The 27,850-nt window shown below is 42.2% G+C and overlaps 1 protein-coding gene across 7 annotated transcripts; it reads left to right on the top strand.

Annotated features, from left to right (window-relative positions):
• Positions 1-1,642: 1,642 nt before the first annotated feature.
• LOC121276594 (transcription termination factor 1, mitochondrial) lies at positions 1,643-15,342 on the top strand. 7 transcript variants are annotated; one of them, XM_041185186.1, is made up of 4 exons: positions 1,643-1,864; positions 2,927-3,000; positions 11,056-11,126; positions 13,861-15,342. In XM_041185186.1, exon 4 carries the CDS (start codon positions 13,912-13,914, stop codon positions 15,040-15,042), a length of 1,131 nt encoding a protein of 376 aa, XP_041041120.1. In that variant the 5' UTR covers positions 1,643-1,864; positions 2,927-3,000; positions 11,056-11,126; positions 13,861-13,911; the 3' UTR covers positions 15,043-15,342. The 7 variants fall into 7 exon arrangements, with proteins under 7 accessions (XP_041041120.1, XP_041041119.1, XP_041041122.1 ...); XM_041185185.1 differs by having other exon boundaries at positions 2,874-3,000; XM_041185188.1 differs by lacking the exon at positions 2,927-3,000.
• Positions 15,343-27,850: the final 12,508 nt, after the last annotated feature.

Genomic DNA, 27,850 nt, shown 5'->3' with positions numbered 1-27,850 from the left:
GCTTTGTTAGCTCTGGAAGAAGGCATATGGCTCGTGGAAAAACAGATATCCTGTTATAGTTCAGTTTGAGAACAGTCAAATTCTTCAGCCTTGCTATTGTTTCTGGTAAAGTGGTTAGTTGGTTTTCTCTCAAATCAAGCTTTTCTAATGTTATCAATTGTCCAATTTCAGTAGGTAGGCGTGAAATATTATTTTTATTAAGAAAAAGCTGCCTCATTTGGCTAAATATGGCGATTTCACCTGGAATAGATGTGATGCTGTTGCAGCTGATATCTAAACCTATCAGATTTATTAAGCGATAAAGTTTTGATGGAATTGAGGTTAAATTCTTTCCTTTAAATGACAATATTTTAAGCTTGGCCACCATGTTGTCATCAACTTGCAATTCATCACTCTCTGAAAATTGTAAATTTATAGCATATTCTAGTGAGAGAGGGTCTAATAAATCTTCCCAATCTTCTGGAGACAAATTAATGCTACAACTTCCTTCATTCATCTTTTCTGGACTAATGTTTACTTACTTTCATATTTGTTGAGACTACATTGAGTTGCTTGCTTTATAGTTGGAAAACACTGAAAATAGAAATAAAATCATACACTAATGCGCATGCATGTGTATTATACCCGCTTTAACAAATTTGAAATAAAAACTGTATTCCTAATAAAACTGCCTATGCCACACCAAACCTATTTCCAAAGGCTTTGTAAAGAGCCAACACAGGCTCCCAGGATTGTGAAAGTCATTCTAAGGTTGCTATGAAATTTGTAGCATATTCTAGTGAGACAGGGTCCAATAAATCTTCCCAATCTTCTGGAGTCAAAATTATGAAATTATGGAGTCAAATTATGAAATTTGTGTGATTTGTTTAAGGTGTCATCCTTTGGTTTTCCTTCAGTTAGGAGTGTGCTTAGACACCGCCCGGTTTCTGGGACTGACGCCAGAGGAACTGGAGTATATTGTCAACATGGATATTAATATTCATGTTCAATGTCTTAAGTTTCCTTTGTTTTATTTATGATTTGGGTGTGATTGCATCACTTTAAAAAGGGAACTTTTGTTAGATTATAATTATTTTGATCGATCACACAGGGCAACCCTCCATCCTAGTGGAAATGTATGCTGCTACTGGAGAGGTGATTCCCCTTGGGCAGTGGGTCTATTTTGTTGGACCAATAAGGAAAACCAAATAAGAATTAATAAGTATCCTTTGGGCATTGAAGCTCGCCTATTAGTTATAAAAACCAGATTCCAAAAGGATGTAGTGGTTTCCATCGCTAGCTTTGCAGCAATCAGGGGTGATAGTTACCAGGGAGGGGAAACGTCAAGGGTGAAAGTTACTGGGGAAAGTGATCCACCGCCAACTCTGCGGGAATCAGGGGGCAATACTTACTAGGGACTGAGGGGATCCGCCACTAACACTGTGGGAATCAGGGGGTGTTAGTTACTGAGGAGGGAGGGGATCCGTCAGGGGATAATAGTTACCGGGCAGTGAAAGGATCCGCCGCTAACTCCTCTGCGAACTGATGGAGAATCGGGGTGTCGGGGCTTTGTTGCCGCAGCAACGGGTAAACTCAAACGTTCAGGTTCTCTCCCCGCCCCCTCTCGCGAGATTAGAGCGTTTTTCCTCCCCGCCCCCAGTGCGGAGCCATTTTAACACGAAATTTTCATTATTCCAGTTCCCAGTGTCAACAAGCTGGCATTGTCCAAATGGGAAGGGTCGAGAACAGGCAGTAGGGGCAAGGCAGTTGAAAACTTTTAAATTCCACAGTGTCCCCTTGCCTGTGGCAGGAAGGAACACTGGGCTGTGGAGAGCCTCTGGCAGCTGTTTATGGGCGGCAGTCAGATGTGGCTCTGCTGCTGGCGGTGAGTGGATTTTTGTCCCTTTTACCAGTTGCATGGTGCTCTCCAGCTTGAACACCATGTCCACAGCATGTTGGATCCAAGTTAATGAATGACCCGAATCCAGATTAGAAGTGAGCTGTGGTCAAGTGTGGAAGAAAAACGCTTAACTGTTCAAACGTATCACGAACAAAAATTTATCAGTCATTTTAGGGACCTAGGGATAAGAATAGGATTTCCAGCATCCGCAGTTTTTTGCTTTTATCTTTTTATTATAATAAGAATAGGGTATTTGGCCCCACCAGCTTGTTCAATGACACAATGATAGTTCTGTACTCTAACTCTATATTCTCAATGTTATGTCAAATATATATTGACCTCAGTTTTAAAATTAGTTGAGCTACCATATTCTCAATGTTATCAAAAATGCATTGACCTCAGTTTTAAAATTAACTGAGCCACTGCTTTTTGAGAGTTCTGCATTTCTGCCACCCTTTGTGTGAAGAAATTTTTTTAACTTCTGTCCTGATTTTAAGATTACGTCTCCTTGACCTAGACCTACTAGTGGAAGATATTTCCATATACTCTTATCACTTTTCAAATCCTTGAAGCCACAATCAAATCACCTCATAACCTATATTCCAAGGAATATAAGTTTATGTAATATTTCCTCAAAATTTTGCCCATGAAGCCCTGCAACATTCTGGTGAATATGTGTGGCATTCCTTTCGAGGCCAAAATACCCTTCTGAGGTTTAGTGCCCAGAACTGTACACAGTACTCTTAAGTATGGTCCAACCAGGGCTATGTATAACGTTACCAAAACTTCCCTTTACATTTTAGCTTTCCAGTTAAAGGTTAACATTCCATTACACTTTTATTTTGGTACTTCACTATATTTCAGTGATCAGTGTCATGGACCCCTAAATCGCTTTTGATCTCCACCGTTCCTAGCTTTTCACTTTTTAAATACTTGTTTTATATGTTCTTATTGTATTTTGGTTCCCAAATAATGTTAATAATCTCAATTTAAGCTTGGCAAGATCAGGAGCTCTTTGCTTAATTTTTCATGCTGTCTGATCCAAAGAAGGACTGGCGTGCAGCTGTGAAATGTGGCCCTCTGCAATACTTAAACAACAATTAGTTCCCAGCTACTTACAGGTAATACAACTATATATATATATATATATAAAACACCCCTCTTTACAACGTCATGCTTTTAACAATGTAGCTGTTCCAGTCGTTAAATTTTCTAAATTAAAGATGATTAACTTTTCTAAACTAAAAAAGATTATCAATTGACTTTTGGAAATAAATTGAACTCCTTCTTAGAGTCTTTATAGCATGTACTCTTTTCTAAAAATGTTATTCATGGTATTGCTTAGGTGGGAAGATGTTGCACCTTCAACTTGTAGATTTGACATTTGTTGCTCTTTTTGGTGAGTTGGCACGCTGCAAGGACGATGTTGTGCGTGTTGCCCCTGGTGTTGCAGGAGTAGTTTTTGCTGTTGCAAGTGTTGCCTCATTTACTGGTGAAGTTGTTAATGTGTTCTCCCTGGATATTAATGTTTCTGATGCTGCTGGTCTTTTTGTTTTTCCAGCCCAGGTGTAGGTCGAATATGGACTCTGTTTCTTCTCATTTGCTTAACAGTTTCTGTCTCGACTATGTAGTTCAGTTGGCACTTTATGTGGGGGATGAATCACTAGTTTCATCGCTGGGTTGATAGTGATTTGATATCAAAATCTTCAAAGCATCCAACTGTCTCAAAACACTCTGGGTACATTTACACTTGGTGGCCTTTGCATCTGATCAAAGGGTGCTTTTCAATGGTGTACTCTCTTCAACCCTCAGTGTCGCCTCCTTTACCTCCATGGTTTACTGAGATGATCTGCAGCTCTTCACAATTGCTCAACCCCAGGATTCCAGGACCATCTGTTTCAATGATGTAGAACACATAGTTAACATCTTTTCCTTTGTGTCCCTCTGATTTGGGTTGTTCTGGCTGTCGAATCTGTTTTCCCCCTTATGCTGTTAGCACAGTTTCTGAACATCTTTCTTTGGATAATCAATTTCTTCCAAATTTTCAGGAAAGATCTTCTGGTATAGTCTGAGGATGATATTCTGAACTCTGTTATCAGTCTTTGCTTTCAGATTTATCATTGTGGGTTTTTATCTCGCCCTCTTCCTGGTCTGAATGGCTGTGTGAATTTTTTTGTCTGGGAACTGTTGCAACCAGTCATTTCATGCAGTTGTATTGTTTCTATGTCTATTGGGTTCTGACTCATTATCATCCAGGGTATATTTCTTTTTCTGTTTGTTTTCCATGTTGCCCTGGCTCTGGTGTCTCAACCACCACCTTCTCTCTTTGTTCTGCACATCTTTGCCCAATGATTGGCATAAGTTCTGCAGATTGATCCATACGCGGGACATTTCCTTCTGCCTGTGAATTCATGTGGTTGTCCACAGATCCTGCACGACTTTCCCTGTTTGTTGTACATTCTTTTTGTTTCTGTTGCGCTGCATCAATCCTGCTGCCTTTCTCTTCACTTAACTGAAGGCTAGCTGTTTGGATAGTCAGTGTCTTCATCTGCCTGCTTGTGGTTTTGTGTGCTCTGGCGGTATCTACAGACTGTGATATTTTGAGCTCATCCTTCCCGATTACGGCTTTCTGTACTTAGTTGATCTATCAACCTTTCATCTGTGTCCTTTAAACTGAGATTTTCTGGCTGCATTTTAAAATCTTGTTACAAAGTTATCAATAGGTTTACCTAATTCCTGTGTTAGTCCTTGAAATTCATACCAGTAGATCTGATGATTCTATTTTGGCTGGAAATGCGTGCTGAATTTTTCAAAAATTTTGCCTGGTTCTTTGCTGTCCTGTTCAGTAAGCTCCCAGCTGTTCAATAAATTTAACCCTATATCTCCTACTTACTGAAGGATATAGCTGACCTCTTCTTCATTGCTAGTGCCTTTTAGGAAACTAAATGTCAATCTGCACTTTTGTTTGAACTTTGCAAATGCCTCTGATGTCATAAGCTTTCCAATTCATTGTGCGCTGTAACTGTGCATTCATTGTTGTGCTGGTTGACATTTCACATTTTGTTTTTGCATGATTCAGTAAGCTTCCCTTCTGGAACTAATGTTGGTTGATTTTCCAAATCGGCACTAAATTAACTTAAAATGCACTAGGCTTACTCGGAGACTCTTGCTACCAGCATGCTATGTGATATTGTCTTTTGGTTCCCAGATGTTAATAATCATACTTTAAGCTTGGAAAAAGAAACTCTTTGTTTAAATTTGCCAAGCTGTCAGGTACAAAGAAGGACCAGATTGAACTGGTTCTGTTCCACTTCACATAAGTCTCTAGTGCAGCTGTGAAATGTGGCGCCCTGGAACATTTACACGTAACTTAGTTCCTAGCTAATTAGTTCCAGCTATTTACAGACTGCAACAATATATAACAATTTGGATATATTCTCTTGTGATCCAAAGTGTATGACGTGACATTAAACCTGCATTGAAATCCTTCTGCCACAGTTTTGCTCACTCACTTTATCAATGTCTCTTTGTAATTTTATGCTACTATCCGTGCAACTTACTATATCACCAATATTTGGGTTATCAGCATTCATAAATATATGGCTCTCTCTTGTGTCATCTAAGTCATTAATAAAAAAAAAATTGGGGCCCCAGCACAGATTCTTGTGGCCCATCAGTTTTCATATCAGTTCAATAATTTGCCTTGAATTCACTGAGCTTTAGTTTTAGCTAACAGTCTATTACGTGGACCCATATCAGTTTCAGAAAGGCCCTGCCTATAACTTTAGTTACTTAATCAAAAAATCCAATTTAAGTTGGTTTGACATACTTTTCATTTACAATAAAAGCAATATACTGCAGATGCTGAAGATCTGAAATAAAAATAAAAAACCTGGAAAAACTCAGCAGGTCTGGTAGCACCTGGAGAGAGGAGGAGATAATATAACTTCTTCGGAACATTAACAGCTATTTACAGCTTTTTATTGGCCTCTTTAATCAGCTAAAATTGCTCAGTCACTCTATCCTTAAGTATAGATTCCAGCAATTATCCTCAACCAATGTTAGACTATCAGGTCTATAATTACCTGCTTTCTCTCTCTTGCCTTTCTTAAATAATGGAGTTGCTTTTGAAATTTTCAAATCTAATGAGAATTCCTGAATTAAGAAAGCTTTGGAAGATTATGGCTAAAGCACCTGTAATTTACTCACCTCCTTCCTTTAAAATCCTGCTGTGGAAACCATCAGTGCCTGGTATTTGTCAGTCTTTTGTGCCATTGATTTTTCTATTCCTGTTTCCTTGCTTAAAGTTCCAATCTTTGATTCATAGTTTCTCTGGAATGTCATGTATGTTCCATGGTGGTGAAGACTGCCACAAAGTCTGTTAACTCCTTGCTTTTGTTTATTGTGTTACCCTTATTTGTGTTTTAAAGGGCTTACATTATCATTGTTTATCCTTTTCCTCCTAAAGTAATTGTAAAAATATTTTGTGTTAATCTTGGTATCCCTCGTAATTTCTTTCCATATTCCTTTTTGCAGCTGTTTCTATCTATTTTTGTTTTCATTTGCTATTCTTTACTCCCATTCCTCTGGATACTGTATTCTTTCCACTTTTGCATGCTCTTGCTTGTTATCCCTCACCTCTTTTTCAGCCCATAGCTATTTTATTTGCTCTGTAGAGCTCTTGCCTTTTCAGGGTATAAACTGGTCCTACATTAAACTAAAATCTTCTTGGAACACCTCTTGTTGTTTATCTGTACTTTTACCTGGTTGCAGTTTTGAGCAGTTGATGATAATCTATATTAAAATTAAAGTCATATTAAAGTAATCCTCATTTGCTACAAGCTCTTCTAATCTCTGAATTAATACATTCAGCCCCTTAATTACTGATAACAAGAGACTTGTAGACAACTCCAATACAAGTTTTAAGTCCCCTTTTATTCCTCAATTCTAACCATAGAATCTCTGCTGATTGCTTTCCCTTGCCTAAATCCTCTATTACTAAATTTGTAATATTAATTTTAATCAATATGGCAACACCTCCTCCTCTTTCAGTTTTCTTTTCCTTTCTAAAGGCTTTATAATCTGGAATATTTAATTCCAAATCATGGCCACCATTACTCAAAGGTAGTGAATTTCTTGAGTGCATTCAAGATTTTTTTCAGTACAAAAACAGATGCAAGAATGCCAAATTTCAGAGGGAGCAACAATTTATAATACACGAGAAAAGGGTGCTTTGGTTACAAGTTGACTCTGGTTGAGACATTGCCATGGAGAATGCACCAGGGAACTATTTTCCCCCATGCTTTTGTTTAATCAAAGAAAGATGGAATGCTTGGACATGTTCTATTTGCCTGCAGTTTGACCTGATCTGCCAGTTGTTGGCATGTATGGCCTATGTACCTGGCATTGCACCAGCACTGAAATTCATATCCCATGTTCCTCACTTGTGTGCTAGACAAAGTATTTTTGGCTTGATGGCAGCATCCTGTTAGTAGAAAATACCACTTGTGTTGCTACTGCATAGTAGCAGTGTGAAACAGCTAGTTTCACTTGTTGCTCAAATTTTTGTGATACCTTGCCCTTCCAGGGTAACTTGAGGCAAAAGTGCTGGCCTTAAGCCCATTCATGAGTATGCTCAATACACTGAGCAATGATATGATTGGGGTAGTCATTATCCCACAGGATAGCTTGCATGGTGACCAAATGACTTAGTCTCTATTTACTCGAATGTCAGTAAGGCCAACCTTATAGTGTGTGGAGCTGTAGGAATCCCAATGTGCATGTCGACCAGTATAGGTAGGTTTGTAAGACCATAAGATCCAGGAGTAGAAATAGGCCATTCGGCCCATCGAGTCTGCCCCACCATTCAATGAGATAATGGCTGACTTGATAATCCTCAACTCCACTTTCCTGCCTTTCCCCCATAATCCTTTAATGTTTCCTTTACTGATTACAAATCTGTCTATCTCAGTCTTGAATATACTTAACGACCCTGCCTCTATAGCCTGCTGCGATAAAGAATTCCACAGATTGACTACCCTCTGAGAAGAAATTCCTCCTCACCTTTGTCTTAAATAGGTGTTTCCCCCCTTACACTGAGATTACGCCCCCTAGTCCTAGACTCTCCCACAAGGGGAAACAACCTCTCAGCATCTACCCTGTCAAGCCCACTAAGAATCTTATATGTTTCAATAAGGTTGCCTCTCATTCTTCTAAACTCCAGTGAGTACAGGCCCAACCTACCCAACCTCTAGTCATAAGATCTCCTTCCCAAGAATCACCTAATGAGCCTTCCCTGGACTGCCTCCAATGGCAGTATATCTCTCCTTAGATAAGGGGACCAAAACTATTCACAAAAGTGTGGTCTAACTAGTGCCTTGTATAGTTTTAGCAAGACTTCCCTATTTTTATACTCCATTCCATTTGAAATAAAGGCTAACATTCCATTTGCTTTGCCTATTACCTGCTGAACTTGTATGCTAGCTTTTTGGGATTCGTGCCCAGGGGCCTCAAATCCCTCTGCGCTGCAGCTTTCTTCAGTCTTTCTCCATTTAAATAATATTCAGCTCCTCTGTTCTTCCTGCCAAAATGCATAACCTCACACTTTCCCACGTTATATTCCATCTGCCACGTTTTTGCCCACTCATTTAACCTGTCTATGTCCTTCTGTAGACTCTTTGTGTCATGGTAGATGGTACTAGAGTTAGTTGACAAATCCTGAGGTTGTGAAAGAATGCTGCCTAAAGAAGAAAGTTGCAAGTTATTTCTATTAGTGCCAGAACAATTGAAAAATTTAACTTGTTTTAGGTAACAGGAATGCAAACAGCACTATAATTAAATGCACAGACTTTTCTTTGCCTGGAGGAATAGTCATGTAAAGTCTATGCAAACTGAAAGGTTAGACACTAATTATTCATTTCAATGGCGGAGTAGTGTATCTCCATCTGTAATTTAAGAAAATAACAGTCAGGTAATTTAAGTTAATTGAATGAAACCCAGTGGGCATATTTCAAAGTATCATTAACCTAAGGCTGCTTCTCGTGAACATAGATATTAACTTTATTTATATATTTCACAATTAATTAATTATTTATAATTGAGAAAATGTAATTTAAAATTACTTATGACATAGGAACTAATTTTCTCTCTTATTGTATATTTTAATACTGAGCCTTGGCTTCAGTGAGAAGAACTTGTCATAGGGATAGATAGACTGAACATTTAAATTTGAGTTGACGAGAGAGAGTCAACATGGCTTTGTTAAGGCAAAAGTAAAATACTGCAAATGGTGGAAATCAGAAGTAAAAACTGAAAATGCTGGAATACTCAACAGGTTTGGCAATATCTGTGGAGTGAGAAAGTTAAAATTTTGGGTCAATGACCTATCATCAGAAGTTTGAGGATAGCCAGGCATGGCTAATATGGATGAATTTTTGGGGAGGTCACGAATAAGGTAAGTAAGGGAGTCCCTAGGAATGTTATTAATATGGACTTCCAGAAGTCATTTAGTTAGGTTGCAACCGAGTGACTATTGGCATAAATGAGAGTGCATGGATTTGTGTTAGCCTTTTTGATGTGTTGAAAATTGTTTGGAAACTAGAGGACTGAGTGGGGATGTTAGTTTTATTCTTTGGTGGGGTGCAAGAATTAGTGTTGTGGGGCCTATAATTTTCACCATTTTTTTGGAACCACTTGTATGAAGGAATAAAGAGGTATAAATCCAAGTTTACAGATGACACTAGGCTGGATTTTGCAGTCAGTAGCAAAGCAAGGGCATTTGCCACTGACAAAATAAGTCTTGCTGAGAGAGCTGCTGATTTTTCTAAGAATTTCAGCTCTATTGCTGTGAACTGGTACTGTAACTGATACTGCTGAACACTGATTGTTCAGTATAGAATGCTGCAATTATGTCATCAGGCTGGCCTAGCAGCCAAACACATTAAAAGATTTTCACAGGTGCCAGGGAAGAAACTAAATGTACCAAAATAACTTTAATGTGTATGTGGCACATTTTGTAAAGATTGGGACATACATGTGGGATGAAGGTAGAAGCTAAAATATTCTTCAACTTAAAAAAAATAAAGTTATTAAATTAGCTTAAACATGATCTATTAATCATTTAACATCACTCCATGATTATAGAATTATTTTTACACAGCCAGTTTTGTTGTTTATCTAGTTTCATTGATCACATCGCTGTTACAAAACACAGTTACACCTGATAGAAATCCCTCAAAAGGTTAAAACTTGTTCAAACGGTCATGTGGAAATGGGAACATTGAAGTTCTTGCTGATTTCAGGATAGGTGCTGGGAGGAGCCACAACACAGCCTGTGTTTAAGTTGAGGTCCGAGAGGAAAACTAAGGCTACAGAAACAAATTGACGATTTAAAAAAAAAAACGTTAATGAAAATATGCAACAGAAAGGAGAGAAAAGCCAGGTTAGATTCCAGGTGTAGGCTCTGTTTCCACCCTAAATGGTAATGTGCCATTTTCTCAGTACAAATGTTCTATATTTCCACATTTTCTGTTCTTGGTTTATATTTGACCTTAAAAGTCAATAACAAGCCTTCCTGTCACTGGAGGAGAAGCAGTGTTCACATCGTCAGTAAGGTACATGACGGATGCACTGGTGATGTTTGTAAGCCAGCTTTGGGGTACCTTTAATTGGGGGAGTGTGTCACATATGTTGTACTTGTGCACAGAAACATCCATTGTTCCCTTATGAGCAGGCTCCAGAAATCCATGTTTAATTGTTTTGCACACCCTGCCTGTAAACTGGGACTCTATGTGCTTCTGTGTACTGGTGAGTTCTGCCTGTATTACAAAACAAGCAGATTTTAGTTGTTTTAGATTTGCTGTGTGAAAAATAAAATTTTTGTCCCCCATGATTTACTTTCCACTTTTAATGTTTTCATGAAGCTTTAACTTCAGCAAGATTTCTCTACTTTTTAAATCTGGCAGCCTGTGAATTCATTCTGATATGTGGACAGTTTTCAGATGCCACACTTATTTCTCAATCAAGTGGGTAGCTGACCTGCCAATTTTGAAGAAGAGTCACCACCACTAACAGCGCACCTCCCCCAAACCCTGCAACCCCGAAACGTTAACTGGCCTGTACTTTCCAGCGATGCTCACTGACCTATGTGTTTACAGCATTTTCTGTTCTTGTTTCAGATTTCCAGCTTATGAAGCTTTTTTTTGCGGCTTGCTCTGAGATCAATAGTGATGAAGCTATACCAGAATTGGTATGTCTTGCCTCCAGTTGTCTTTCTCTCCCTTTTTATAAAGAAGTTTCTCTTGGTAGTGCACCTGTTCAAGCGACAAAAAATAATTACCAAATAACAGAATATTGTAGCATTTATATACTGTTGTTCTGAGGCATTAATTCACTTTTTTAGCTCATTGCTGTTAATTCACTTTTTTAGCTCATTGCTGTTAATTCACTTTTTTAGCTCATTGCTGAGTAAATGCCAATAGCAAGTCGATGATCACTTCCATTACTTTGTTGATGATTGAGAGTAGACTGATGGAGTGGTAATTGGCTGGGTTAGACTTGTCCTGCTTTTTGTGGACAGGACATACCTGAACAGTTTTCCACATTGCTGGGTCAATGCCAGTGTTGTAGCTGTATTGGAACAGCTTGGCTAATGGGTGCAATTCATTCTAGAGCACAAGTCTTCAGTACTAAGTCTGGAATATTTTTGGGGCCTATAGCCTTTGCAGCATACAATGCCTCCAGCTGTTTCTTGGTATCATGTGGAGTTGATCGAATTGGCTGAAGACTGGCATCTGTGATGCTGGGGACCCCAGGAGGAGGCTGAGATGGATCACCCACCCGGCTCTTCTGGCTGAAGATGGTTGCAAACGCATCAGCCTTCCCTTTTGCACTGATGTGCTGGGCTCCCCCATTGTTGAAGGTGGGGATATTTGTGGAGCTCCTCCTCCAGTTAGTTGTTTAATTGTCCACTACCATTCACGATTGGATGTGACAGGGCTGCAAAGCTTGGATTTGATCTGTTAGTTGCTTCTGTTTGGCATGCAAGTAGTCCTGTGTTGTTGCTTCACCAGGTTGACATGACACGCTTTGTGTTGCTCTTGGTATGCTCTCCTGCACTCTCCATTGAACCCAGGTTGATCCCCAGCTTGATGGTAAAGGTAGAGTGGGCAATATGCTGGACCTTGAGGTTACAGATTGTGGCTAAATACCGTTCTGCTACTGATGACCCACAGCACCTCATTGATGCCCAGTTTTGAGTTGGTAGATCTGTTCTAAACTACCCCTTTTAACACGGTGATAGTGTTGCACAGTACGATGGAGGATGTCCTTAATGTGAAGATGAGACGTGGTCACCACATGAACTGTTCGGTAGTCACTCCTGATAATACTGTCATGGACAGATGCACCTGCGACAGGCAGGTTGATGAGAACAAGGTAAGTAGGTTTTCCCTCTGGATCCCTCACCACCTGCTGTAGAACCAGTCTAGCAGCTATGTCCTTTAGGATCCGGCCAGCTCGGTCAGTAGTGCTGCTGCTGAGCCACTCTTGATGGACCTTGAAGTTCTTCCACTGAGTACATTCTGTGCCCTTACCACCCTCAGTGCTTTTTCCAAGTGGTGTTCAACATGGAGGAGCACTGATTCATCAGCTGGGTTGGGGGAGGGTGCGAATGAATTTTCGTTTATTGCACAATCTCATTATACAGACATGACCACCGGATATCTCCAAGCACTTTACAGCTAATGAAATACTTTTGAAGTGTAGTCACTATCGTAATGTTGGAAATATTGCAGCCAATTTGCATACAGCATCAATGTGATAATGAATTTACTGGAATAAAAACAGAATTGAGTGGTTATGATCTGGAATGCACTGCCTGAGAGTGTGGTGGAGGCAGGTTCAATCAAGGTATTCAAGAAGGAATTGGCTTATTATCTGAAAAGGAAGAATGTGCCGGACTACAGGGAGAAGGTGGGGAATGGCACTAGGTGAATTGCTCCTTCAGATAGCCAGCACAGACACAATGGGCCTTCAATGCTGTAACCATTCTGCGATTCTATCCTATAAACTCAACAAGTAAGGCTGCATCTGTGGTGAAAGAAACAGTTAATGTTTTAAGTTTATGACCTTTAATCAGATGTGGAAGATGTTAAAGTTCATCTTTTTAAACAATAACAAAGCTAGGGAAAGAGGGATTAAGGAAAGAAATCTGATAATAAAAGCCAAAAGAAGGTAATAATAGGCACAAGATACTTCAAAAGAAGTGTAAATGATTACAGAACAAATGTGCTTAATATCGACACACTATTTGAGTATAAAGTTTCAGGTAAAAATTCCAATAATGAGTTTCATCCCTTAATGCCATTTAACTTAATCCACAATGTTTCTAGTTTATCTGTACCTGGTTCTACTTTGTATAACTCCTTTGAGTATGACCACTAACATAAATAGTTACTGTCCCTCCTGGTTTATTCTTTCTGTCCCTGTGGAACAAACTGTTTCCCCATAAATTTACCTAATGTTCAGCTTCAGGTGCTCCTCCAAGCCATACAGCGTCCTTACTTGGAAGCTTTATCGCGGTTCTTTCACTGTTGCTGGATCAAAATTTTAGAACTCCCTTCATAATGCCACTTTAGGTTTATACCTATACGGATTATACCTATACTAGACAACAGTGGTTCAAGAAGGCACCTCACCACCACCTGCTAGAGGGCAATTAGGGATGAGTACCAAACCCTTGCAAGTGATGCTCACTGCCTATGAAAGAATAATACATTTATTTCTCCAGGTCTGTGACGTCAATAATGTCATAACTTCCCTTGTCAGCATAAACTTCAAGATCTCCATTTTTAATCTTAACCCCATTTCTGGCATTCATATAAAAACATTAATAAAATGGTAAGTTCAGATAGCTCAATTTTTAAAATATTCACTTCATGAACACCATGAATAACATTTCTTTTTTTTCCCCATGTATATAGGTTTGAAACACTGTAACCAGGTAGTATATCTGCTGTGGTTATTGTGGAAATATGGCAGCCAGAATGGTGGCCCAAGTAATGCAAATGTATCTGTGGAGAACAAGATTTCCTGATTTACCAAACTACTTTGCGTCAGCACTGGGATTCTGTACTTCTAGTCACAATGATTCAACGGAGATAATCCAAAAGCCAGAAAATTCAGCTTTGTTGAACAATTTGACAGTTTTGGGTGTGGATATTAAGATGGCCAGGAGGAGGCAGCCTGCAGTCTTGAGAAAAGTGGTCACCAATGAAGAGGGTGTTGCAGAGTTCCTGAGAAGCAAGGGTGCCAATTGCACGACCATTGCCAGTATTATCTCAAGGTACCCCCGAGCCATCACACGTTCCCATTGGCATCTTGAAGAAAAATGGCAGTTGTGGCGAAGCATCTTCAAGACAGATTCTGAGGTCATAAGTGTTATTGAGCGTTCTCCAGAATCATATTTTCGTTCAAGTGACAATGGAAATCTTGAAAAAAATATCAATTTTCTTTGTTCTCTTGGCTTGAGCTCAAAGGACTTACATCGCATTTTAACTACAGCTCCACGAACATTTTCAAATAGTTTGGAACTAAACAAGCAGATGGTAAAACTTCTGCACGATCTTGGTGTCCGTTTAGATTACGAGAATCCAGACACTTTTGTCAAACGGATTATCACTAAAAATGCTTACATACTTATAAGAAGCACTAAAAGGATAAAAACAAATGTAGACTTTTTCACGGAAGCACTTAAACTGAGCAACAGTGAACTTATAAAACTACTTCAGGGACATGGCGCTGAGATTTTGGACCTCTCCAGTGACTACATGAAAAGAAATTTCAAAAATATAAGTGAGCAGTTGCAGTTATTAGGATGCACAGCTGAGGAAGTGAAGAAATTCTTTTTGGATTATCCACCAGCGTTCTATGCTTCATTCGAAAAACTTTCCAACAAAATCAATTGTCTCCTAGAAAGTGGAATTAATATTAAGCAACTATTAAAGAAGCCAAGAATATTGGAATTCAGTGCAAACAATTTGAAAAATCGCATAGAGGAGCTAGAGAGGGTTGGATATGACTTTAAAAACCACGGCATTACCATTTTGGATTCCAGTAGAAGACGATTTGAAGCAAAATTAGAAAAACTAAATGAGGAAGGATAGCCATGTTGGCTGTTTGAGAGTCTGGTACAATTTTACATATTCTGGATGATCACGTTTGATCACACTGCTCAATCCTGTTATTTTTGAGATTACTTCTGGCTCTCAGAATTTTGTATCCAAAATAAAATTCAGACTGCTTTTCAAATTATGCAGTATTCATGGTCAGTAAATTAAAGAAATTGACTTACTGTAGAAATTGTTTAAACTAACTCTGGCATCTGTTATTACAATAATTAACAAAGTAATTGCCCTTATTTGTCTTTTGTAAAAAATAAAAACCATTTCAATTTGACTACCAAATTAGATTTGTATTTTTACCTTGAAGAGTATCAATATCAGCAGCATTGTTTGCACGATGTTGATCATTCCACTATCCCCCTCCCCTAGGTTCTTCAGCAACCTTGCCATGTAAGTAGCCATGAACATTTAAAAAGCCCAGAGATAAAAACAAAAAACTGTGGATGCTGGAAATCCATAACAAAAACAGAATTACCTGGAAAAACTCAGCAAGTCTGGCAGTATCGGCGGAGAAGAAAAGAGTTGACGTTTTGAGTCCTCATGACCCTTCAACAGAACTAGGTGAATCCAAGGAAGGGGTGAAATATAAGCTGGTTTAAGGTGTGTGTGTGTGTGTGGGAGGGCGGGGGGGGGTGGGGGCGTTGGGTGGGGGGAGAGAAGTGGGGGGGGGGGGGGCGGTGTGGTTGTAGGGACAAGCAAGCAGTGATAGAAGCAGATCATCAAAAGATGTCACAGACAACAGAACAAAAGAACACATAGGTGTTGAAGTTGGTGATATATATCTAAACGAATGTGCTAATTAAGAATGGATGGTAGGGCACTCAAGGTATAGCTCTAGTGGGGGTGGGGGAAGCATAAAAGATTTAAAAATATTTAAAAATAAAGGAAATAGGTGGGAAAAGAAAAATCTATATTATTTATTGGAAAAAACAAAAGGAAGGGGGAAGAAACAGAAAGGGGGTGGAGATGGAGGAGGGAGTTCAGGACCTAAAGTTGTTGAATTCAATATTCAGTCTGGAAGGCTGTAAAGTGCCCTTTCGGAAGATGAGGTGTTGTTCCTCCAGTTTGCGTTGGGCTTCACTGGAACAATGCAGCAAGCCAAGGACAGACATGTGGGCAAGAGAGCAGGGTGGAGTGTTAAAATGGTAAGGGACAGGGAGGTTTGGGTCATTCTTGCGGACAGACCGCAGGTGTTCTGCAAAGTGGTCGCCCAGTTTACATTTGGTCTCTCCAATGTAGAGGAGACCACATTGGGAGCAACGAATACAGTAGACTAAGTTGGGGGAAATGCAAGTGAAATGCTGCTTCACTTGAAAGGAGTGTTTGGGCCCTTGGATGGTGAGGAGAGAGGAAGTGAAGGGGCAGGTGTTACATCTTTTGCGTGGGTATGGGGTGGTGTCATAGGTGGGGGTTGAGGAGTAGGGGGTGATGGAGGAGTGGACCAGGGTGTCCCGGAGGGAATGGTTCCTACGGAATGCCGACGGGGGGGTGAAGGGAAGATGTGTTTGGTGGTGGCATCATGCTGGAAATGGCGGAGGATGATCCTTTGAATGCGGAGGCTGGTGGGGTGATAATTGAGGACAAGGGGGACCCTATCATGTTTCTGGGAGGGAGGAGAAGGCGTGAGGGCGGATGTGCGGGAGATGGGCTGGACACGGTTGAGGGCCCTGTCAACGGCCGTGGGTGGAAAACCTCGGTTAAGGAAGAAGGAGGACATGTCAGAGGAACTGCTTTTGAAGCTAGCATCATCGGAACAGATGCGACGGAGGCGAAGGAACTGAGAGAATGGGATGGAGTCCTTACAGGAAGCGGGGTGTGAGGAGCTGTAGTCGAGGTAGCTGTGGGAGTCGGTAGGCTTGTAATGGATATTGGACAGTCTATCACCAGAGATTGAGACAGAGAGGTCAAGGAAGGGAAGGGAAGTGTCAGAGATGGACCACGTGAAAATGATGGAGGGGTAGAGATTGGAAGAAAAATTAATAAATTTTTCCAAGTCCTGATGAGAGCATGAAGCAGCACCGAAGTAATCATCGATGTACCGGAGAAAGAGTTGTGGAAGGGGGCCGGAGTAGGACTGGAACAAGGAATGTTCCACATACCCCTTAAAGAGACCGGCATAGCTGGGGCCCATGCAGGTACCCATAGCCACACCTTTTATTTGGAGGAAGTGAGAGGAGTTGAAGGAGAAATTGTTCAGTGTGAGAACAAGTTCAGCCAGACGGAGGAGAGTAGTGGTGGATGGGGATTGTTCGGGTCTCTGTTTGAGGAAGAAGCTAAGGGCCCTCAGACCATCCTGGTGGGGGATGGAGGTGGAGAGGGATTGGACGTCCATGGTGAAGAGGAAGTGGTTGTGGCCAGGGAACTGGAAATTGTTGATGTAACGTAAGGTGTTAGAGGAATCACGGATGTAGGTAGGAAGGGACTGGACAAGGGGAGAGAGAAGGGAGCCAAGATAATGAGAAATGAGTTCTGTGGGGCAGGAGCAAGCTGACACGATCGGTCTACCGGGACAGTTCTGTTTGTGGATTTTGGGTAGGAGGTAGAAGCGGGCCGTCCGAGGTTGGGTGACTATCAGGTTGGAAGTTGTGGGAGGAAGATCCCCTGAGGAGATGAGGTCAGTGACAGTCCTGGAAACAATGGCTTGATGTTCAGTGGTGGGGTCATGGTCCAGGGAAAGGTAGGACGAAGTGTCTGCGAGTTGATGCTCAGCCTCCGCGAGGTAGAGGTCAGTGCGCCAGACAACAACAGCACCACCCTTGTCAGCGGGTTTGATGACAATGTCAGGGTTGGACCTGAGAGAATGGAGTGCAGTAAGTTCAGAGAGAGAGAGATTAGAATGGGTGAGAGGAGCAGAGAAATTGAGACGACTAATGTCGCGCCGACAGTTCTCAATGAAAAGATCAAGAGAAGGTAAGAATCCAGAGGGAGGGGTCCAGGTGGAGGGAGAATATTGCAGGTGGGTGAGAGGATCAGTTGAAAGGGGAGAGGACTCCTGCTCAAAGAAGTGAGCCCGGAGACGAAGACGGCGGAAGAAGAGTTCAGCAGCGTGCCGAGCCTGAAATTCATTAAGGTGAGGGCGTAAGGGTATGATTGTTTCCAGGACTGTCACTGACCTCATCTCCTCTGAGGATCTTCCTCCCACAGCTTCCAACCTGATAGTCACCCAACCTCGGATGGCCCTCTTCTACCTCATACCCAAAATCCGCAAACAGAACTGTCCCGGTAGATCGATCGTGTCAGCTTGCTCCTGCCCCACAGAACTCATTTCTCATTATCTTGACTCCCTTCTCTCTCCCCTTGTCCAGTCCCTTCCCACCTACATCCGTGATTCCTCTGACACATCACATCAACAATTTCCCGTTCCCTGGCCCCCTCCGCTTCCTCTTCACCATGGATGTCCAATCCCTCTACACCTTCGTCCCCCACCAGGATGGTCTGAGGGCCCTTAGCTTCTTCCTCGAACAGAGGCCTGAACAATCCCCATCCACCACGATTCTCCTCCGTCTGGCTGAACTTGTTCTCACACTGAACAATTTCTCCTTCAACTCCTCTCACTTCCTCCAAATAAAAGGTGTGGCTATGGGTACCTGCATGGGCCCCAGCTATGCCTGTCTCTTTATGGGGTATGTGGAACATTCCTTGTTCCAGTCCTACTCCGGCCCCCTTCCACAACTCTTTCTCCGGTACATCGATGATTACTTCGGTGCTGCTTCATGCTCTCGTCGGGACTTGGAAAAATTTATTAATTTTGCTTCCAATCTCCACCCCTCCATCATTTTCACGTGGTTCATCTCTGACACTTCCCTTCCCTTCCTTGACCTCTCTGTCTCAATCTCTGGTGATAGACTGTCCACCAATATCCATTACAAGCCTACCGACTCCCACAGCTACCTCGAATACAGCTCCTCACACCCCGCTTCCTGTAAGGACTCCATCCCATTCTCTCCGTTCCTTCGCCTCCGTCGCATCTGTTCCGATGATGCTACCTTCAAAAACAGTTCCTCTGACATGTCCTCCTTCTTCCTTAACCGAGGTTTTCCACCCACGGTCGTTGACAGGGCCCTCAACCGTGTCCAGCCCATCTCCCGTGCATCCGCCCTCACGCCTTCTCCTCCCTCCCAGAAACATGATAGGGTCCCCCTTGTCCTCACTTATCACCCCACCAGCCTCCGCATTCAAAGGATCATCCTCCGCCATTTCCGCCAACTCCAGCATGATGCCACCACCAAACACATCTTCCCTTCACCCCCCCTGTCGGCATTCTGTAGGAATCGTTCCCTCCGGGACACCCTGGTCCACTCCTCCATCACCCCCTACTCCTCAACCCCCACCTATGGCACCACCCCATACCCACGCAAAAGATGTAACACCTGCCCCTTCACTTCCTCTCTCCTCACAGTCCAAGGGCCCAAACACTTCTTTCAAGTGAAGCAGCATTTCACTTGCATTTCCCCCAACTTAGTATACTGTATTCATTGCTCCCAATGTGGTCTCCTCTACATTGGAGAGACCAAACGTAAACTGGGCGACCGCTTTGCAGAACACCTGTGGTCTGTCTGCAAGATTGACCCAAACCTCCCTGTCGCTTGCCATTTTAACACTCCACCCTGCTCTCTTGCCCACAGGTCTGTCCTTGGCTTGCTGCATTGTTCCAGTGAAGCCCAACGCAAACTGGAGGAACAACGCCTCATCTTCCGACTAGGCACTTTACAGCCTTCCGGACTGAATATTGAATTCAACAACTTTAGGTCCTGAACTCCCTCCTCCATCCACACCCCGTTTCTGTTTCTTCCCCCTTCCTTTTGTTTTTTTCCAATAAATAATATAGATTTTTCTTTTCCCACCTATTTCCATTATTTTAAAATATTTTTAAATCTTTTATGCTCCCCCACCCCTACTCGAGCTATACATTGAGTGCCCTACCAGCCATTCTTAATTAGCACATTCGTTTAGATATATATCACCAACTTCAACACCTATGTGTTCTTTTGTTCTGTTGTCTGTGACAGCTTTTGATGATCTGCTTCTATCACTGCTTGCTTGTCCCTACAACCACAACCCCCCTCCACTTCTCTCCACCACCCCCCCCGCCAACCACACACACACCTTAAACCAGCTTATATTTCACCCCTTCCTTGGATTCACCTAGTTCTGTTGAAGGGTCATGAGGACTCAAAACGTCCACTCTTCTCCGCCGATGCTGCCAGACCTGCTGAGTTTTTCCAGGTAATTCCATTTAAAAGGCCCATGCTGAAATCTTAGTCCTGGTTGATATTTTCACTCAGACCATCAGGAGTAAAACCCAAATCAATTTCTTGGTAGAAGTGTGCTTCAAATATACTTTTGGAAAAGGAATATGTTGAGGTTATTTTTTTTAGAAAGGAAATATCACTGAACTCCTAAAACTCAAGGGCAGAATTATTTAAGTATCAAGTCTTAAGCTTTATTATAACTTAATTTCATTTCAGAGGAGACATTGAAAGATTTGTTTGAAAAATCCAAAGGGCTTCTGCCCTAGATGTTGACTCATTAGTGTTAGGGGTTCTTCTGCATGCTAACTTCAGCAGAGGATCATGGAAACATAGAAACTAGGAGCAGGAAAAGGCCATTTGGCCCTTCGAACCTGCTCCGCCATTCATTATGATCATGGCTGATCATCCAACTCAATAGCCTGCTCCCACTTTCTCCCCATATCCTTTGATCCCTTTCGCCCTAAGAGCTATATCTAACTCCTTGAAAACATACAATGTTTTGGCCTCAACTATTTCCTGTAGTAGTGAATTCCACAGGTTCACCACTCTCTGGGTGAAGAATTTCTCATTTCAGCCCTAAATGCCATATCCTCAGACTGTGACCCCTGGTTCTGGACTCCCCCACCATCGGGTACATCCTGCATCTACCCTGTCTAGTCCATTAGAATTTTATAGTTTTCTGAGATCCCCCCTCATCCTTCAGAACTCCAGTGAATATAATCCTAACCGACCCAATCTCTCCTCATATGTCAGTCCTGCCTTCGCAGGAATCAGTCTGGTAAACCTTTGTTGCACTCCCTCTAGAGCAAGAACACCCTTCCTCAGATAAGGAGACCAAAACTGCGCACAATATTTCAGGTGTGGTCTCACCAAGGCCCTGTACAATTGCAGCAAGATATCCCTGCTCCTGTACTCAATCCTCTGGCAGTGAAGGCCAACATACTATTTGCCTTCTTTACCACCTGCTGCATCTGCATGCTTACCTTCAACAACTGGTATACAAGGACACCCAGGTCTTATTGCACATTCCCTCTATCAAATTGTAGCCATTCAGATAATCTGCCTTCCTGTTTTTGATACCAAAGTGGATAACCTCACATTTATCCACATTATACTACATCTGCCGTGCATTTGCCAACTCACTCAGCTTGTCCAAATCACACTGAAGCATCTCTGTATCCTCCTCACAGCTTACCCTCCCACCCAGCTTTGTGTCATCTGCAAATTTGGAGATATTACATTTAGTTCCCTTATCTAAATCATTAATATATATTGTGAATAACTGGTGTCCCAGCACCGATCCTTGCAGTACCCCACTAGTCACTGCCTGCCATTTGGAAAAAGGCCCATTTATTCCTGCTCTTTGTTTCCTGTCTACCAACCAGTTTGCTATCCATCTCAATACACTACCCCCAATCCTGTGCGCTTTAATTTTACATGCCAATCTCTTATGTGGGACTTTGTCGAAAGCCTCCTGAAAGTCCAAATAAACCACATCCACTGGCTCCCCCTCAACAAGTCTACTAATTATATCCTCAAAATTCCAGGATATTTGTCAAGCATGATTTCCCTTTTGTAAATTCATGCTGACTCTGTCCAATTCTGCCACTGTTTTCCATGTGCTCAGCTATTAAATCTTTTATAATGGACTCTAGAATTTTCCCCACTACCGATGTCAGGCTGACTGGTCTATAATTCCCTGTTTTCTCTCTACCTCCCTTTTTAAATAGTGGGGTTACATTAGCTACTCTCCAATCTGTAGGAGCTGTTCCAGAGTCTATAGAATCTCAGAAGATGATCTTCAATGCACCCACTATTTCTAGGGCCACTTCCTTAAATACGCTGGGATGTAGATTATCAGGGCCTGGTGATTTATCGGCCTTCAATCCCATCAATTTCCCCAACACCATTTCCCTACTAATACTGATTTCTTTCAGTTCCTCCCTCTCAACCCTGTGTTCCCCAACATTTCTGGTATGTTATTTGTGTCCTCCTTTGTGAAGACAGAACCAAAATGTGTATTTACTTGTTCAGCCATTTCTTTGTTCCCCATTATAAATTTCCCTGTTTCTGATTGTAAGGGACCTACGTTTGTCTTCACCAATCTTTCTCTTCACATACCTATAGAAATTTTTACAGTCAGTTTTTATGTTCCCTGCAAGCTGACTCTTGTACTCTATTTTCCCCTTCTTAATCAATCCCTTGGTCCTCCTTTGCTGATTTCTAAAGTGCTCCCAATCCTCAGGTCTGTTGTTTTTTCTGGCCAATTTGTTTGCCTCTTCCTTGCATCTAATAATATCTTTAATTTCCCTTGTAAGCCATGGTTTGGCCACCTCTCCTGTTTTACTTTTACGCCAGACAGGAATGAACAATTGTTGCAGTTCACCCATGCGCTCATTGAATTTTTGCCATTGCCTTTCCACTGTTATCCCTTTAAGTAACGTTTCCCAATCCATCATAACCAACTTGTGCCTCATACCATAGTAGTTTCCTTTATTAAGATTCAGGACCCTAGTCTCAGAATCAACTGCGTCACTCTATATCTTAATGAAGAATTCTATCATATTATGGTTGCTCATCCCCAAGGGGCCTCGCACAACTAGATTATCAATTATTCCTTTCTCATTACACAATACCCAGCCTAGGATGGCCTGTTCTCTAGTTGGCTCCTCAACGTATTGGTCCAGAAAGTCATCCTGTATACACTCCAGGAATTCCTCCTCTACGGTATTGTTACTAATTTGATTTGCCCAATCTATATGCATATTAAAGTCACCCTTAATTACAAATGTTCCTTTATTGCATGCTTCTCTAATTTCCTGTTTAATGCCATTCCCAACATCACCACTACAGTTTGGGGGTCTATATACAACTCCCACTAACGTTTTTTGCCCCTTTGTATTTCTCAGCTCTACCCACACAGATTCCACATCATCGGAGCTAATATCTTTCCTCACTATTGCATTAATTTCCTCTTTAACCAGCAATGCAACTCCACCGCCTTTTCCTTTTTGTCTGTCCAAGCTAAATACTGAATACCCTGGATATTCAGTTCCCATCCCTGGTCACCCTGTGGCCATGTTTCCATAATCCCGACTATATCATACCTGTTTACATCTATTTGCGTGATTAATTCTTCCACTTTATTGCGAATGCTCCTCGCGTTAAGGCACAAAGCCTTAAGGCTTGTCTTTTTAACATTACTTGTCCCATTCCCACTATTTTTCACTGAGACCCTGTTTGATTCTTGCCCTTGATTTCTCTGCCTATCACTTTTCTTATTTCCCATTCTGACTTTTGTTCTTGTCCTTGATTCCCCCTCCTCTAACTCCTTGCATAGCTTCCCATCCATAAGACCATAAGACATAGGAGTAGAAATTAGGCCATTTGGACCATTGAGTCTGCTCCGCCATTCAATCCCATGATAAGTTTTTCAACCCCATTTTCCCACCTTCTCCCCGTAACCTTTGATCCCCTTACCAGTCAAGAACCTATTTATCTCGGTCTTAAATACACTCAATGACCTGGCCTCCACAGCCTTCTGTGGCAATGAATTCCATAGATTCACCACTCTCTGGCTAAAGAAGTTTCCCCTCATCTCTGTTCTAAAAGGTCTTCCCTTTACTCTACCCAGGCCTTTCAGTATTCTGTAAGTTTTGGTCCGATCCCCCCCCATCCTTTTCAACTCCATTGAGTATAGACCCAGAGTCCTCAAACGTTCCTCATATGTTAAGTCTTTCATTCCTGGGATCATTCTCGTGAACATCCTTTGGACCCTCTCCAGGGCCAGCACATCCTTCCTGAGATACGGGGCCCAAAATTGCTCATAATGTTCTAAATGTGGTCTGACCAGAGCCTTATAAAGCCTGAGCAGCACATCCATGCTTTTATATTCTAGTCCTCACGAAATAAATGCCAACATTGCATTTGCTTTCCTAACTACCGACTCAACCTGCAAGTTAACATTAAGAGAATCCTGGACTAGGACTCCCAAGTACCTTTGCACTCCAGATTTCTGAATTCTCTCCCCATTTAGAAAATAGTCTATGCCTCTATTCTTCCTACCAATGTGCATGACCTCACACTTCCCCACGTTGTATCCCCCTGCTCCTGCTCTATGTGGGAAGCCGTGAACATTTCCAGTGCCCGGGACCAGCATGTGCGCAGGAAGTGTGTCCAGCTGCAGCTCCTGGAACCTTGGGTTTCAGAGCTGGAACGGTGGCTGGGGACACTGTGGAGCATCCGCTAGTCTGAGTGCATCGTGGATAGCACGTTTAGAGAGGTGGTCACACCGCAGCTGAAGGGACTTGAGGAAGGAAGGGATGGGTGACCATCAGGCAGTCCAAGAGAAGCAGGCAGGTAGTTCAGGAGTCCCCTGGGGTCCCGCTCGCAAATCGGTATTCCATTTTGGAGGCTGATGAGGATGCTGGTTCCTCCAGGGAGTGCAGACAGAGAACCAAACTTCTGGCACCACAAGCAGTTGTCTGTACAGGAGGGGAGGAAGAGCAATAGTAATAGGGGATTCTATAGTCAGGAACAGAGAGACCCTGCTGTGGCCGTCAACGTGATTCCAGGATGGTGTGTTGCCTCCCTGGTGCCAGGATGTCACTGAATGACTGCAGTGCATCCTGAGGGGGGAGGGTGATAAGGCAGAAGTCATAGTACATGTTGTTACCAATGAAATAGGTAGAAAGAGGGTTGAGGTCTTGCATAAGAATTCAGGGAGTTAGGCAGTAGATTGAAAGGCAGGACCTCTCAGGTTGTAATCTCTGGATTACTCCCAACGCCATTTGCTAGTAAGCACAGAAATGGGAGAATAGTGCACATGAATATGTGGCTTAAGAGTTGGTGCAGGAGGGAGAGTTTTAGATTCCTGTATCACTGGGACAGTTTCTGGAGAAGGTAGGACCTGTACAAGTGGGACGGTCTACATTTGAATCAAAGCGGGACTAACATCCTTGCGGGTGGGTTTGCTAGTGCTGTTGGGAGGTGTTTAAACTAATTTGGTAGGGGGAGGGGACACAATGTTAGCAGCATACATCATAATACAGTAAAACAATCAAGTCATAGAGAGTACAGCTGCATTAAGTTTCTAGGGAGTAAGGCAAGGCTGGATGGCCTCTACTTTAATGCCAGGAGTATTACAGGTAAAACAAACGAGTTAAGGGCGAGGATTGACATGAGGAATTGTGATATAGTAGCCGTCACAGAGATGTGGTTAAGGAGAGGCAGGATTGGCAGCTCAACATTCCGGGATATAGAAACTTCAGGGGAAGGGGTAAAAGAGGAGGAGGTGTTGCATTATTAGTTAAGAAGTCAGTTACTGCAGTAAGGAGATATGATATCTTGGAGGGAGCATCGAATGAAGCTTTGTGGGTAGAGTTTAGGAATAAGAAAAGGGCAGCCACATTGTTAGGTGTTTATTGTAGACCCCCAGATAGTCATCAGGGAATTGAGGAGCAAATATGTGCACAATTCGTGGAGGTGTGTAAAAACAATAACAATAGGGTAATTATATTAGGTGATTTCAACTTTCCCAGCATTAATTGGGATAGACATAGTGAATCACAGTGCAGAAGAGGCCCTTCGGCCCATCCAGTCTGCACTGACATGTGAGAAACACGTGACCTACCTAATCTCATTTACTTGGCCCATAACCTTGAATGTTATGACGTGCCAAGTGCTCATCCAGGTACTTTTTAAAGGATGTGAGGCAACCCGCCTCCACCACCCTCCCAGACCATGCATTCCAGACAGTCACCACCCTCTGGGTAAAAATGTTTTTCCTCACATCCCCCACTAAACCTCCTGCCCCTCACCTTGAACTTATGTCTCCTTGTGACTGACTCTTCAACTAAGGGAACAGCTGCTCCCTATCCACCCTGTCCATGCCTCTCATAATCTTGTACACCTTGATCAGGTTGCCCCTCAGTCTTCTATGCTCCAACGAAAATAACCCATGTCTATCCAACCTTTCTTCATACCTTAAATGTTTCATCCCAGGCAACATCCTGGTGAATCTCCTCTGCACCCCCTCCAGTGCAATCACATTCTTCCTATAATATGGTGACCAGAACTGCACACAGTACTCCAGCTGTGGCCTCACCAAGGTTCTACACAACTCCAACATGGCTTCCCCACTTTTATAATCTATGTCTCGATTGATAAGGGCAAGTGTCCCGTATGCCTTTTTCACAACCCCACTAACATGCCAAAAACAGAAACAGATATACCTGGAAAAACTCAGCAGGTCTGGCAGCACTTCTCCACCGATGCTGCTAGACCTGCTGAGTTTTTGCAGGTATTTCTGTTTCTGTTTTTGTTTTGGATTTCCAGCATCCGCAGTTTTTTGTTTTTATCCCACTAACATGCCGCTCCGCCTTCAGCGATCTATGGACACACATGCCAAGGTCCCTTTGTTCTTCAGAACTTCCCAGTGTCATGCTGTTCATTGAATACTTCCTTGTCAAATTACTCCTTCCAAAGTGTATCACCTCATACTTTTCAGGGTTAAATTCCATCTGCCACTTATCTGCCCATTTGACCATTCTGTTGATATCTTCCTGTAGCCCAAGACACTCAACCTCACTGTTAACCACCCGGCCAAACTTTGTGTCATCCGCAAATTTACTAATCCTACCCCCTACATAGTCATCTATGTTGCTTATATAAATGACAAATAATAGGGGACCCAGTACAGATCCCTGTGGTATGCCACTAGACACTGGCTTCCAGTCACTAAAGCATCCTTCTGTCATCACCCTCTGTCTCCTACAACTAAGCCAATTTTGAATCCACCTTATCAAATTACCCTGTATCCCATGTGCATTTGCCTTCTTTATAAGTTTCCCATGTGATTCTGAGTATGCTCTTGAAGTGCAGTAACCTACTGGTTACAGGCAAAGAGCTGAAAAGTGGGATTAAGCTGGGTGGCTCTTTTTCAGCTGGATAACTGATGCTAAACCAAATGGCCCCTGTACCATAAATTTTCAGTTTTTTAATCTGAGGGTTGGCTGGAGGAAGTTAGAGATAGGGAAGTGTGTGATTATGAAGGGATTTGCGAACAAGGATGGGAACTTAAAAAATGAGGCATTTTTGGACTGGGAGGCAATATAGGTTAGCAAGCACTAAGGTGATGTGTAAACAGGATTGGAATCAAGTTAGGATTCAAGCAGCACGTTTCTGGATGAGCTCAGGATTATGAAGGGTGGAAGATGACTTTGAATGGGTAACTCTTGATTAACTGATATTGTCTTTCATGAATTAGCATAGGTGGGCCTCCACCTGAAAGAGGAGCCCCGCACACTGAAAAGTTTGAACATATCATGTATCTAGTCTAGCGCATACGTAAAAGTTGAAATAAAGCTAAATTCAAGTAAAAACTCTGCCTTCTGAACAGTCCTTTGCTGCCTCCTAATGACTATTTTAAGAAATACAGTTAGTAAGGGATTAATACCTACATATCCTACAAGAAGAATGAAGGGTGTGTACCATTTCAGTTCCTGATAAGGTCTCGTGCACACCTAACCTGCTCTACA

The sequence above is a fragment of the Carcharodon carcharias genome, chromosome 3 (assembly GCF_017639515.1).
Source record: "Carcharodon carcharias isolate sCarCar2 chromosome 3, sCarCar2.pri, whole genome shotgun sequence".
In the NCBI taxonomy this organism is placed as follows: domain Eukaryota; kingdom Metazoa; phylum Chordata; class Chondrichthyes; order Lamniformes; family Lamnidae; genus Carcharodon; species Carcharodon carcharias.
The sequence above is the reverse complement of the archived record's forward strand: the minus strand, read 5'-3'. Positions and strand labels throughout refer to the sequence as shown.

Excerpts from the sequence above, each read along its gene's own strand:
- LOC121276594 (XM_041185189.1), top strand. The coding sequence starts at position 13,912 with ATGGCAGCCAGAATGGTGGCCCAAGTAATGCAAATGTATCTGTGGAGA.